The sequence below is a fragment of the Puccinia triticina genome, chromosome 1A, assembly GCF_026914185.1.
Source record: "Puccinia triticina chromosome 1A, complete sequence".
Taxonomy (NCBI): domain Eukaryota; kingdom Fungi; phylum Basidiomycota; class Pucciniomycetes; order Pucciniales; family Pucciniaceae; genus Puccinia; species Puccinia triticina.
The window spans coordinates 1,209,023-1,222,059 of NC_070558.1; the positions used below are offsets into that span (position 1 = coordinate 1,209,023).

Consider the following 13,037-nt stretch of genomic DNA (forward strand, 5'->3'; position numbering starts at 1 on the left):
CTCAGGTGTTCCTATGTTTGACACCACCTGAGCTCCCAAAGCTCCTAACACCCCGGGTGGCCCTCAAATTTGTCATTCTTGGAGCTAAATGTCAGATAGCACTGCGGGATAGCACCCGCAGTGGAGTTTCTCTAAGTCTTAGCCTGTATGAATACATCAATATTTCTTAGTTGCCACATACAGCCACTTTGATTGAACAATCTGTTAGGGTTCAGAATTTGTGACAGGCAATAGTAGCAGACCTTCCCTCTCTTTTTTTATGTCTACTTTCTCTACTCCCTTGTCTACCACATGGTGATGCTCTTCTCAAGCTGTCAGGCCACTACTGCCCTATAAAAACCAGCAGATGAGATATCAATGTGGCAGCTAGGTGGTGGCCCCACAAAAGGCCTCCTGCCACTTAATACTGATGTTTCGGACAACTGAAACATGGATTCATCAGAAGGTGGTTTCAAAAGGCACCATGAACAGTTTGAATTGGTAAAAGATCCTCATAATCTACTGGAAAGTCATGAGTGAAGATAGAGGTAAGTCAATGGATGTTGAGATACACATATGCTTATATATCACAGGTTGTATGATTCAATTAAAACACCAGTAATCTTGTATTTAGTCCACACTAGATTCCTGAAGTAGTTTTCCTCTCAGTGAATTCAAACCATCTTTTTCTCACTCACAAAGTGTCACTGGCCTGTCAGCCGTGAACTTTGGCTTTTCATCTTGTGTCCCCCGCAACAGGTTATGAGGCCCATCTGCTCACCCTGCTCAAGACAAATTTTTTTGCTTACACTTGGAATAATTCTTCCTTGCAAACTATCATCAACCACTCAATCTCATCTTGTTTTTGCTAACCCAATGCCAGCCCGCACAACTCAAAACCCTTTAGCACTTATTGGGAACATCCCGGTCCTGGAAGGCAACTTGGTTGGTTTCCTGGCCTGGCAAACAAGACTCAAAGAGCTCTTTGCTATTCAGGGTGTGCACAACATTGTGACTGGCAGGCTTCTTGATCCCAAAACTGACTACAAGGATAAGAATTAAAAACCAGTAACCCAAGGATCCCATTGTCTTTACTTCGCTGAAGAATCCGGCTCCGACTGGGATGCTCTTATAGCCAGGGCAACTCTAAAAATGACACTGTTGGTTGATCTAGCAATTTGGTACACAAAGACAAAGCTTGTCAGTGTTTTTGTGAAAACAATCTGCAATGCCTACAAGAAGAATACTCAAGCACTTTGCATGATGCTCCAGGATGCTTTCTGGACGGCTCTTCATGACCCAAACAAGCCAATTGCCACTTGGATTGCTTGAATCCAAAACTTGGCATCCAATCTCAAGTCTGTTAAGCTATCTCCTGAGGACCAGCAAATATGCAACTGTTTGCTTTGTGGTTTAGACAAATCTTGGAAGCCCATTTGCAATCGTCCCATGTAATCCTCAAAAGAGATATCACTCAATGATGCAATTGGAGTGCTGTGGCGATTTATATGGGGCTAGCGGTGTAGAATGTCCATTCACCGCAGCACATGCGGGAATGCAGTGGGGTGGCTGAGCAAATTCTCAGTCTCCACATGCATCTCCGTTCCCACCCAATCTCACAGATTCAACACTTTCCCACACTAGTTTGTCAGCTCCGCCCAACTCCCCGCACGTCATTGTCCCAGACTCCGCTCCTCTCTGAAACCCTCTGTCTAGCCCCTGTCAGCAGTCTCTCACCAACGCCTCCACCTGCTGGTGGAACCCGCTTTGGCTGCCTTGGCTCACCTGCTGATGTGCCGCTGCTATCAGTCCACAAGTGTAGTCCACCACAGTCCAGCCCTGTCTTTCCGCTCCGGTCCAAATATCTGATCTGAGATCCGCAATACACAATCCACCTGATCCGTGCATTCTGTCCACATGCGACTTTCTGTAAGCTTTCTGACATCATCCTTGATCCTTATGTCACCGGAATGCACTCTGCGCTCAGCTGCTCTGTGCATTCCTGCCCGCGTTACCTCCGAGTGGACATTCTACCACGCCTGCCCATATAAATCACCGCGCCATGCACATGCATGTGAGCTGTTTTTTGCTTTGCCAATGTCACCTTTGTGTATGCACATACATTTGGGTGCAAGATCACTGGGGAGGCCTTTCACAGCTCCATGACAAGTACAAACTGGTTAGAAAGCCATTAAATCCCCCTCAAGTCACATTCACATTGTGTGAAACCCCTTGCACATAGAGAAATTGATCAACAGAAATTCACCATTAATGATTGATCACTGGGAATTGAGTGTCTATCATTTCATTATGGGTTGTAATTAAGTTATCCTTAGAAAATTAAATGGTTCTATTCAACATTGCACAAGGCCGTCCTGTGTCAATTCTGCATCACTTCTGACACACTTCCCATTGACTTCTGAAGAATTTATCCATCATTTCCTAATCCACATCTGACTCACATTGGACCCAGAACAACATAAAATTAGACTCTGGCACTCTCTGGAGAGTGCATCAAAGTCTCCCCTGGTGATAGGTATTAGGAGGGCTTACTCAAGGGCCACATGCAGTTTCTGGTTGCATCAATCAGGTTTTGTGAATGTGAACCAGGCAACACAAGCACTGGGGGACCAGACCATTTGCTCAGCTGATCAGAGGCCTGTTCAAAAAATGAGCCAATTTACTTGGCTGGATGAAGCCAGGCTGCCTGACTGGCATCCCTTCCTCCACATGCTTATATGATACCCTTACTGCGCATTGAAGCTTGGTTGAAATAACCTTTGAGAAATCACCCCAAGCTGTGGACAATGTTTGTTAAGGGTAGCAGAGGTGAGACAATAACAAAGTGGGAGAGATGTGCAAGGCCACCTGGAGATTATATTATAACAGTTTTCATTCATTGTTGAATCCCATCTGCTGGTCCAGCAGGTTTTTGAATTTGGTTGGCCCAGGAACAGGGTCGAGATCTAGTTCTGAGGAGTTGCTGCTGGATTGATGATGTGGGTTGAGTGCTTCCTTGATGGTCGCCAAGAGTTGGCTGTTTGATGATGGATGTATAAGTATGTTGTGGTTATGGTAAGAAGGAGAGAAACTGACTCGGTTGAGCATGTGTAGGCTAGTCCTAAGCTGGAGATCTGGTGGGCCAGGTCGAGCTGATGGTTGTCCATTAGGCCTGGGTTGGGTACGATGATGACGATTGGTTTGTCGTTCTTGATGCTGGTGGGGCTGATGTCCAGAGAGAGGTCTGGGGTGACTTGGAGCTTGGCCTGCAGTTCCGGCGCAGGTGTGATGGGTCTGATGGCTGAGAGGATCGATCCTGCGCCTGTTTGCGAACATGTTTTACTGGTCAGCGAGGATGCTTCAAGAGAGAGGTTGGGTGAGTCTGACCGGCATGGGTGATGATGAGCCTGGCGCGTGAGAGCAGGCTGTCGATGGCGTCGGAGTATCGGAAGATGGTCAGCTGGATGTGCTGGCTGGGCGGCAGGCTGAGATGGCTGGCGATGGGGATGGCCTGGCCCTCGAGGGTGAGTTCCTGCTGGCTGCCGATCTGGACGAGCACCCTGGTGAGCGTCGGCGTGCGCCCGAGCAGGCCCGCCAGCTCCGCGTGGCTGGGCGCGAGGAGGGTGTTGATGAGCTGGTCGAAGCGGGTCGAGCCAACGGTGACCACCACGATGTCCTCCATCTTCCTCGGCGTCCGGGGCTGTCGGCTGCTGCTCACTGCCGCCGCCAGACGACCGCGGCCCTGCTCGACGAAGGCGGGCGAGACCCGGATCGGCACGCGAGGCTTCCCCCGGGACCGGATGAGCAACACGCCCGGCTCGCTGCTCGCCCGGATCGGCCAGGACCTGTACCAGCAGCCATGCCACCCCCTCGCGGTCCTCAAGCACTCCATCGCCGCCCAGCTGCCCGGCTTCGAGCTGCTCAGCTGCCCCGACCCCGTCGTCACTCCGTTCCAGAACTTCGACCAGCTCGGCTTCCCCGCCGACCATCCCGGCCGCAGGAAGGGCGACTCCTACTACCTCAACGCAGACTTCATGCTCAGAACTCACACCTCCGCTCATGAGGTCGAGATATTCGCTCGCGGAAAGGAACACTGGCTGTTGGCCGCCGATGTCTATCGTCGGGACGAGATCGACTCCTCCCACTTCCCGGTCTTCCACCAGGTCGATATTTTGAAATCCTCAAAAGATATAAATACGTGGGCATTGAACTCCTGTTTCTGTTCTTTAGATGGAAGGCGCAAGCGTGCTCCCCCGGACTCAGATCGATCAGTTCTCGCGCAAGACGAGCGAACTCGCCTATCGACTGTCGCACCAAAACATCCAGATCGAGGACTTGACCAGTGTAGATGCGGGGAACCCATACCAAGCCGACCATCGAGCCGAGGAAGCCAAGATAGTAACGGAAAACCTCAAGACGACGATCAACTCGTTGATCTACGGCCTCTTCAGAAACATCCTACAGATCCACTCCTCTCCCATCAAAGTCCGGTGGATCCCCGCTTACTTCCCCTTCACCTCCCCCAGCTATGAGGTCGAGGTCCTCTTTCAGGACAAGTGGCTCGAAATCCTGGGCTGTGGAGTCGTCCAACAGCGGACGTTGATCGAAGCTAGTCCGTCACAAGCTTCCTGAGCCTATCTACGTGCAATCTCACTGACATTGATGCGACTGTTATTCGAAGAGGTGCCTGAGAAGATCGGATGGGCCTTCGGACTAGGGCTGGAAAGAATTGCGATGGTCCTCTTCTCGATCCCGGATATCCGACTCTTCTGGTCGACCGACCGACGCTTCCGGGACCAATTCACCAACCAAGCCGTCCTATCATCTCCACAGCAAACCGGGGTTGTCAAGTTCCAGCCGTTCAGTAAGAACCCGGCCTGTTACAAGGATCTCAGTTTCTGGATCCCTGCCACTTCTTCGGAGGACAGCTTTGAAGCTAATGACCTCTTCGAAATCATCCGTGACGTCGGCGGCTCTTGGGTCGAAGAAGTCAAACTCGTACGCAAGAAGCTCATACTACCACTCTTCCCTTTATCTCTAGCTCTGACCTTTAACCCGTCCAAAACAGATCGACGAATTCACTCACCCAAAAACAGGCCGTCAGAGTCGCTGTTACCGGATCGTTTACCGGTCCATAGAAAGGTCTGCTCTCCACCTCCAAATTATCTTCTCCTCCCGGTTAACCCCTATTGACGCGGAGTTCCTTTTGGTGGTTGACAATTGGTCAGGAACCTTTCTAATGAGGAAGTTAACCTTACCCAGGAGCGAGTACGGACCGCTTTACAAGATAAACTTGGCATCGAGTTCCGATAGACCTAATTAATAATCATACATACATACGTATATACATATACCCTTCTTTACTCCTCGATCTTGGGCTTTTTTCTTTCCTTGTTTTCATTTCTTCTTTTTCGTTTGTTCTCATTAAACATCAAAAGTATAAACACGTGATTGCTCTTGTATTCAAAAGAATTCATCAATCAGTTAAGAAGTGATAGAACTGCTTGTTGAAGACTTTTGTAGAATTTCAGAGCGGGCAACCATTCCATTCATCCATCTAGGCAGGGTCCCATGTTTTACTTATGCCTCCTGAACTAAGTCAATTTGGGCTTTTATTTTTGTTCTTGATGAGAAGATGAGGACCACAATACAAACAAGACAGCCTGTTGAAATACGATATAACCCCAAAAAAAGGAGTAAAAAAGGAAGGCTGGTCATGACAAAGAGGCGCAACAACACACACCGACACATACTGATCTCAAAAAAGAAGAAGACGAAGTTCCACGGTATCTAGATACCCAGAGCAGGAGAGCAACCAGTTTAATCAGAAGCGATATCGTCGTCATCAAGACCAAGCATCATGGTGAAGCCGCCGTCTTCGCTTGCAATGTCATCATCGCCGATCTGTCTGTCGGCTTCTGCGAGCTCGATCATCCTACACAGCTGGGCTTCCTCATCTCCCGAGCCAGGCGCGCCCTCGCTCACCATACGTCTGGTCCGTATCCTCTTCCGCAAGAGCTCGCTGACCGATTCTTTCGTCTTGATGTCTCGGAGCCTTGTCGGTGTGGTGGTTTCGGGTTAACTTTAGTGTTAAGTCGTGAATAGAGGGCAAGGAGAAGGGCGGTACGTATTAGCTTACCTCGTGTCTGCCCCGGCCTCCAATAAGGACTTGGTGATCTCGAACATCGCCACCGGGTGCTCGATCTCGATGGCACAGAGCAGCGGTGTCTTGCCCTCCTTATTGCGCAGATCGACATCCGCGCCTTCGTGTTCTAGGATCAACTCCATCACGTGCGGCGATGGCTTGATCACCCTATTATTCATCACCGTGTTGGGTGCATGTAGGAATCACAAGCCTCGTTAGCTTCTCTCTGTATTCTTTCTCGACTGCTTTTCCCGCTTTCTTTCTTGTTTCTTCTGTCTACATTGGCCACTCCTCATTAATTGTGGAGATAATGGACGCACGCATGATGTAGGGCCGTGTTTCCTGACTTTATAACGGTTGAGAGATATACAATATATTAGCTCATCGGTACATTTTTTTTGCTTTTCTTTCTTTCGTTGTTCTTGCTGCGTGCGGTTTTTTGTAACTCACACTATCTTTGAAGTTGATGTCGTACCCCCCCTTTTCTTCGACTTCTTTGAATAACATCTCCGAGTTTTGTTTGGCTGCCCACAGAAGTCTTTCATCTTTTTTGTCGAAGATGTCAGTCAGTCAATTTACTCCGGTCTGAGTAGACATACCATTCGTTTGGTGGAGTTTTCTGAAAAAGAGGATTAAAACTTACTAGGACTGGCGCCCTTGTCTATGTCCGAGTCGCCATTTCCCGGAAGGTCTGGCATCGGTGAATCGGTTGCGTAGGAGGGGCAGATGCAATTGGGCGAGCGAGCCTTGTGTTACTGCTATTCTCCGAATCCGCTATATTTTGTATCGAGGTGGTGGGGGTGTGATGCTGGTGAGACATGCAAGGTGAGCACATTTCGGGGTACCCGGTGCCGCTTCGGCTTGGCATTTGGCAGCAGGCGCCGCTAATTTCCAATGTGCAGTCCGATTTGACAAAAGCTCGGCTATGATGTCCGGGGCACGCTGAACATCCACTTCCCACTCCTCTGGACGCATACAGAATCCACTCGACATCAACACCGGCTGGGTTTCCTCACCCTCGATTCTTCTTCGTATGTCTCATCGACGGCTAGGTACCGCCATGACAGGACGTAGGACTCCCTACAGGGTAAAGCTGAAAACTGATCTAAACGCGGCTTTCGAAGCGATCAGCCTTACCGGAAAATTCGCCGGATGGGAGGCGCTTCCGAGAGCCCCACCGGCGTGGCTCTATGTTGATGGGGTTGGAGACATCAGCATGCCTCTGGGCGAGGAACAGATCATGCAGATCATCGGCAAAGCGCAACAGACTCCCTATGGCTCCACAACACCAGAGGAACCGGACGTTGGCGGGCCTGTCGGTAACAACATATGGGAACTCAATCCAGACCAGTTGGAGTTCCTCGACCCGGAATGGCCAAACTATCTGCTCATGTTAAGGGACCTCGTCGAATCCAAGCTCGACGTCGATGGGCCCATTCGATTAAATTTCCACAGGATGATGATCTTTGGAAAGGGTGCGATGTCGACGCCCCAGACCGAGTAAGAGCTATCCTTCAAGCGTCCATCCCTTAGTTTTCAGATTGCATACAAACTGACATCAATCGATTTCTCGACTGACGAGGATATAGCATTCAGAGGACTCGCGGGATGTTTGGAACCCTGATGATATGTTTGCCATCGGCTCATGAGGGCGGTGAAGTACGCGTGGAGCACAACGGAGAATCGATGGTTTTGGGTGGATCGGACGCAAGCCAGTCATTTTCTTGCTGGTATTCGGACGTCACTCATGAAATTCTACCGGTCAAATCCGGCTACCGATGCGTCTTGACTTACAATCTAGCCACCAGGCCTGATTTGACCCCACCCACTGCAAGTGCACTCGACTTGAAAAAGCTTCCACTCCGCAACACCCTCGAATCCTGGATCAAAGACTTGGCTAGTAAGAAGACGTCCAAAGTGCCAAGCCATCTTTATCAAGTCCTTGATCATGAATACTTCGAACCTCCCACGTGTATGAAAGAATTTAACGATAAAGACTTGGCCCGGGTCCATCTGCTAGAAGGTTTTCAGCCCGAACTCCCCTTTGAAATCCTCTTGGCCTCACTGGAGAAAAACGAGCAGGGGCCTATCACTCGCGAATATCAGAGGAAACGCTTGGAATCTGATAACTCCGGCTCCGATCGCTCCGACTCTGAGCAGTACGACTCTGATTGGGACTCCATGGCTGAATATCACGAGCTCGACGAAGTAGAAGACGTCGAATATTGTGTCAAGTCGCTTCGTACACTCGATGGCACAATCATCGCTAGCAGCTGCGATCTTAACTTGAACTTTTGCCTGGCGGCCGATCCCTTTGAGAATCTGAACGAGCCCTCCGAAGAATGTTTTGACGACTTTGCTTGCCATGTGTTTCGTACTTCAGCTCTTGTGATTGTTCCGCACCAAAAAATCGGAGAGTATCTGGCTCATTGCGCACACGAATCTGAAATCCCTCGCTCAACATCCCAAGATGAGACACTATTTGGCGAGTGTCAATCGGCTCTGCGCTTTCTTGGACACATCTGTTCGGACCTGCCACTTCAAATTTCTATGCTGGACGCAATGTGCATACTTTTTGTATCTGCCTCGAAAACAACATTCAGGAAATTGGACGCCGCTGTTATCCTCCAGATTGCCCTGCAATACTCCCATTACACACTTTTCCAGACGGTTGGACTCGACCACAAAGGGCGTCTAACAATCAGTTTTTTCGAATGGGCAAAAGAGCTGTTAAGCTCATGTCCAGACGCAGACCGCGCTGAAAAGTACCAGACATGGTAGGTCTGTGAATCCCCGCTCATTCTTGATTCTAAGTTCCGATCGGAAGCTGAAGGATATCTTATTTGGACGTCCTGTAGGATACCATTCCTCATTCTGAGTTTTCCATCTATGGATGATAGGATCCGGATCATCGAGGCGATCTCAAATCCCAGTGATGATGCGGCCGGACATGAAGTAACGCACCCCCCGCTAAAGGCTGAGTCTGACCTCTGGAGGCAAGCTTCTGGACCCGGTCATTATATACTGGTACCAAAATCCAACCAAATACTAAAGATGATCGTATTTGCAGGTCCAGTGGGCTAAAATTAGAATCTGCGACACCTTCATCTGAAAAGATAAGGAACATCACGAAAATGTCAGATCACTCATTACCCACCTCTATCGGATACTTCCGGGGTCCTGGTCCTACTGGCCCAGATGTAGTACTGCCAAAGTCTAGCACCTGGACGCAAGACATGATCCGTCGATCCGTCGTGAGATTCCCCGAAACCAGCAACAGACCCACTGTGACAGATCCCCGCTAAAGGCTGAGTCTGACCTCTGGAGGCAAGCTTCTGGACCCGGTCATTATATACTGGTACCAAAATCCAACCAAATACTAAAGATGATCGTATTTGCAGGTCCAGTGGGCTAAAATTAGAATCTGCGACACCTTCATCTGAAAAGATAAGGAACATCACGAAAATGTCAGATCACTCATTACCCACCTCTATCGGATACTTCCGGGGTCCTGGTCCTACTGGCCCAGATGTAGTACTGCCAAAGTCTAGCACCTGGACGCAAGACATGATCCGTCGATCCATCGTGAGATTCCCCGAAACCAGCAACAGACCCACTGTGACAGATGGAGAATACATTGTTTCTGCCTTGTTTGGTTTGGATGAGGATTGGGCAGACGTATCTGCGCTGTAGGTCTTTTTAATTCACTACAGGCTGGACTCCTGGAGGATACCTGATGTCTGTTTGCCTCCAATCTGAATAGTCTCATCTCGATATTCGAGCGCTCCCCACAAGTCCATGCCACAGCTTTCTTGCTTGCTATCCTTTCACAGCTTAGCGTGGAAGCAGCAGCGGCAAACATTCCGACTTCGGCCATCGCGGAACTTCGCAGAAGTCTTAGCGTGCGTGTTTTCAACGACGAGAGCAAGCTCTCTAGGATCATTACCCCAACAAAGATAAAGTGGGTACAATATGGGCGGCCGGTCTCTCCACCATCTTGGGACAAGTACCTCTACAGTCGCGATAACAAGTCAACATCTGAAACCGGGCTGGTAGTCACATCGGAAGCGCTGGTTAATTTCGCTTGCGGTCTCATCAACCTGAGCGTCGATACAGAGAATTTACTAGAACGTTTTATCCAGAAAATCAGTGAACAGTGTGGCACTTTCTCAGTTGACGACATGCACTTACTCTGGATGCCGTTCCTCTATGGGCTCATTCCGGCTCTGGTCCTTCGATCAGTGTCTCTCGATACGCCGACTTATCAGGAGCTCGCTCGTAGACTTATCACGCACTGCTATGATACAACAGTTGGGCCACAGCCTGAAGTGTTTGACGTCCCTTCCCCCGAAGTGAATTGTACATGCACCAACTGCGTGAAGCTCAATGAATTCCTCCGAAACCCCTCCCAAGGAACTAGGCGATTCAATTCACTATCCAAAGTCACCCGTCGGCACCTCGATGAGCGGCTCGGTGCTGCTCGTATTCGCTGCAATACAGCTCTCGACTCTGGGGCATTTGTGGTCACCAAACTCTGCACCTTAGAACTCGATCTCGACGCTTGGAAAAAACGACAGCAAGAACTCTATCTTCAGGTCACTAGTAACATCGAGCAAGAGCACCTTCAATGCTTGCTTGGTGTCGACGAAGCTGCCCGCATCCAATCGACAGCCGGGCCAGTGGAGGGCCCTCGTCCGCAGCCTCGCTATGCTTCTCCACCCCGTCGTCCAGCTCATCTTACTTACTTGCCTCCCTCCAATGATGGTTCCGAATCCCACAGTGAACATCATGAACACTAGGGTTGTCCAATGCCAAGATACTCCTTCTTTCACACCAATATTTGTACTGGAATCGTTCTGTGTTCTTTTCTTTCCTGTTGCTCATCATAACGATTTATCCGCCCCTTTGTCTAAATACATTTTATAGTATGTATACCTATGATATATCTGTACAATGTTTTGAAAGTGTCAAGTTGTTGCATTACCTTCAATCAAAGGCTGGTCAGGATTGACAATCTAGTATCTGCAATCAAGTCATGTGCTTCACCTGCAGTCTCAACAGCAACCCCTTACAAGGTCACAGCTCTCTTCACTCAATGACACCCTCTGCTGGAATTTTGGCCTCTGGCCTCCTTTCTCTTGCCTTCTGCCTCACTTCCCTATGTTCCCCATCTTTGCTGAAAGCCTCCCTTGACCTTTTTCATCTCACACTTATGCTTGATCACTAAGCATCCATGTCAACCCTTGAGACATTAAGATGTCCAAAAGGGTTGCAAAACCTTAGTATGTGTATGTAATGATAAAATCTTCTGTAGGTAATAGTCACGCGGGCGCAGCGCGTAAGAGCACTATCTAAAAAAGCGCAAGTGTCTTTTGGATAGCGCGGGCGCTAGAATTGAAAACATGTATGCATATGAATATGCATAGTAATTTTAATAACAAAGTCGGGAAACTTTATAAACAGATAATCAAAATAATAACACTAAAAAAATTACCCAAAGCTGCAAGATGAAGGCTTCATCACCAAAGGCCACAATGAGAGAACACTCACTCAGAGGTACCCATAGCTAGAGGACAATCTCCTCCAGAAAACTTGGATCATAATTTTTCCTGTTATTGCAATCAATATACAGAACCCGGTAAGATAACTACTCAGATAGTACTCTAGACTAGACTACTTCAATACTCTGGACGACTTCCCGTTGAGTCTGAGAGCCTCCCAGATCTCAATTTACACACCCAAATTCTTAATTTTTGACAAAAAGAGAAGTGTTTTCCCAACCCCACAATTTATTGAATTCATGTGCACTGGTTGATTTTTTGATAGGTGTTTTAATTTAGTATTTAGAGGGGCATCTAGAGCTCTCTAAATGACAACGGGAAGTCATCCAGTATTAGACTCTTCCAACTAGCTTCTTCTATGTTAAAAAAATCATTAAAACCAAGAAGAAATGTAGGATTTGGGCGCCTAAAAAACAAGGTTCTCATAGCCCCAAAATTACAAATCATTTATTGATTAATGGAACATGTAAGAACACCTACTTCTGAAGTTTTTAGCCACTTTTTGCAAGGATACAGGTCTGAAAAATGAGGATAATTTAGATGCAATGTGCTAATATGCGGTGAAGTTTCTTATTTTTCAGACCCGTATGCTTGCACAAAGTGGCTGAAAATTTTTGAAGTAGCTGTTCTTACGTGTTTCATTACTCAATAAGTTATTTGAAATTTTTGGGCTATGGAAACCTTGTTTTTTAGGCGCCCAAATCCTACATTTCTTCTGGTTTTCAATGATTTTTTTAAACATAGAAGAATGCTTTGAAAAACTCTCAAAAATTCAGAGAGGCCAATGGGAAGCCTGTCTATTGATTGGTCAAGAAAAATCTTCAAAAATTTGCGTATTTTACCCGCAGGGCGCAAAGTGTTTGGGTATCTGCGCACTGTGCAGTGCGCGAAGTGTTTTTTGCAGTGCGCAAAGTAAGTCTGAACTACAATTTTGGCTGAGAGATGTTACTTTAAGGCTGTGTTTGGCAGCATCATATTAGGGGGGTTCACAATAGCTTAAAACGTTTCTGGTCAGGCCTAAAAAAATTTCTTGCTGGTCTGCATTTGGGCTTAAATTTAACCTAAAATCATCGCCAGAAATGACCGCCAGAACCTGCAAACCATTTCTGGTCATCGAACACAGATCATAAAAATTTATCTAAAGCTCCACCCACACTTAGCCCCCGGTTGCTCCATCTGTACAACTTGACACATCCACACCAGCAGCAGCCCACCACACCCCATCACTCCACAATCATTGTTCCGGTGTTTTCTGTCTTACCACCGAGTGGCCTGCTTTCAGACATCCAGATTTCAATCGGCCCGCTTTCGGACATCAATATTTCAATCATACCTAGATCAAATATTCATCC

General features: G+C 48.0%; 6 protein-coding genes across 6 annotated transcripts; 3 read left to right on the forward strand and 3 right to left on the reverse strand.

The window, feature by feature from the left end:
* Window positions 1-2,871: 2,871 nt before the first annotated feature.
* On the reverse strand, window positions 2,872-3,661 carry PtA15_1A176 (uncharacterized protein; the record flags this gene model as incomplete). The annotated part of the gene is made up of 3 exons (XM_053165175.1): window positions 2,872-3,016; window positions 3,076-3,301; window positions 3,367-3,661. 3 exons carry the CDS (start codon window positions 3,659-3,661, stop codon window positions 2,872-2,874), a joined length of 666 nt encoding a protein of 221 aa, XP_053016393.1.
* A 118-nt stretch (window positions 3,662-3,779) lies between these two features.
* Window positions 3,780-5,292, forward strand: PtA15_1A177 (uncharacterized protein; the record flags this gene model as incomplete). The annotated part of the gene is made up of 5 exons (XM_053165176.1): window positions 3,780-4,142; window positions 4,210-4,591; window positions 4,661-4,977; window positions 5,048-5,121; window positions 5,208-5,292. The coding sequence occupies 5 exons, from the start codon at window positions 3,780-3,782 to the stop codon at window positions 5,290-5,292; spliced, it is 1,221 nt and encodes a 406-aa protein (XP_053016394.1).
* Window positions 5,293-5,799: 507 nt separating this feature from the next.
* Window positions 5,800-6,303, reverse strand: PtA15_1A178 (uncharacterized protein; the record flags this gene model as incomplete). Its single annotated transcript, XM_053165177.1, has 2 exons — window positions 5,800-6,034; window positions 6,119-6,303. The coding sequence occupies 2 exons, from the start codon at window positions 6,301-6,303 to the stop codon at window positions 5,800-5,802; spliced, it is 420 nt and encodes a 139-aa protein (XP_053016395.1).
* Window positions 6,304-6,419: 116 nt separating this feature from the next.
* PtA15_1A179 (uncharacterized protein) lies at window positions 6,420-6,822 on the reverse strand (the record flags this gene model as incomplete). The annotated part of the gene is made up of 3 exons (XM_053165178.1): window positions 6,420-6,470; window positions 6,575-6,669; window positions 6,768-6,822. 3 exons carry the CDS (start codon window positions 6,820-6,822, stop codon window positions 6,420-6,422), a joined length of 201 nt encoding a protein of 66 aa, XP_053016396.1.
* A 335-nt stretch (window positions 6,823-7,157) lies between these two features.
* PtA15_1A180 (uncharacterized protein) lies at window positions 7,158-9,429 on the forward strand (the record flags this gene model as incomplete). The annotated part of the gene is made up of 4 exons (XM_053165180.1): window positions 7,158-7,624; window positions 7,714-8,901; window positions 8,983-9,120; window positions 9,195-9,429. 4 exons carry the CDS (start codon window positions 7,158-7,160, stop codon window positions 9,427-9,429), a joined length of 2,028 nt encoding a protein of 675 aa, XP_053016397.1.
* Window positions 9,430-9,589: 160 nt separating this feature from the next.
* PtA15_1A181 (uncharacterized protein) lies at window positions 9,590-10,923 on the forward strand (the record flags this gene model as incomplete). The annotated part of the gene is made up of 2 exons (XM_053165181.1): window positions 9,590-9,813; window positions 9,888-10,923. The coding sequence occupies 2 exons, from the start codon at window positions 9,590-9,592 to the stop codon at window positions 10,921-10,923; spliced, it is 1,260 nt and encodes a 419-aa protein (XP_053016398.1).
* Between the last annotated feature and the right edge of the window lie 2,114 nt (window positions 10,924-13,037).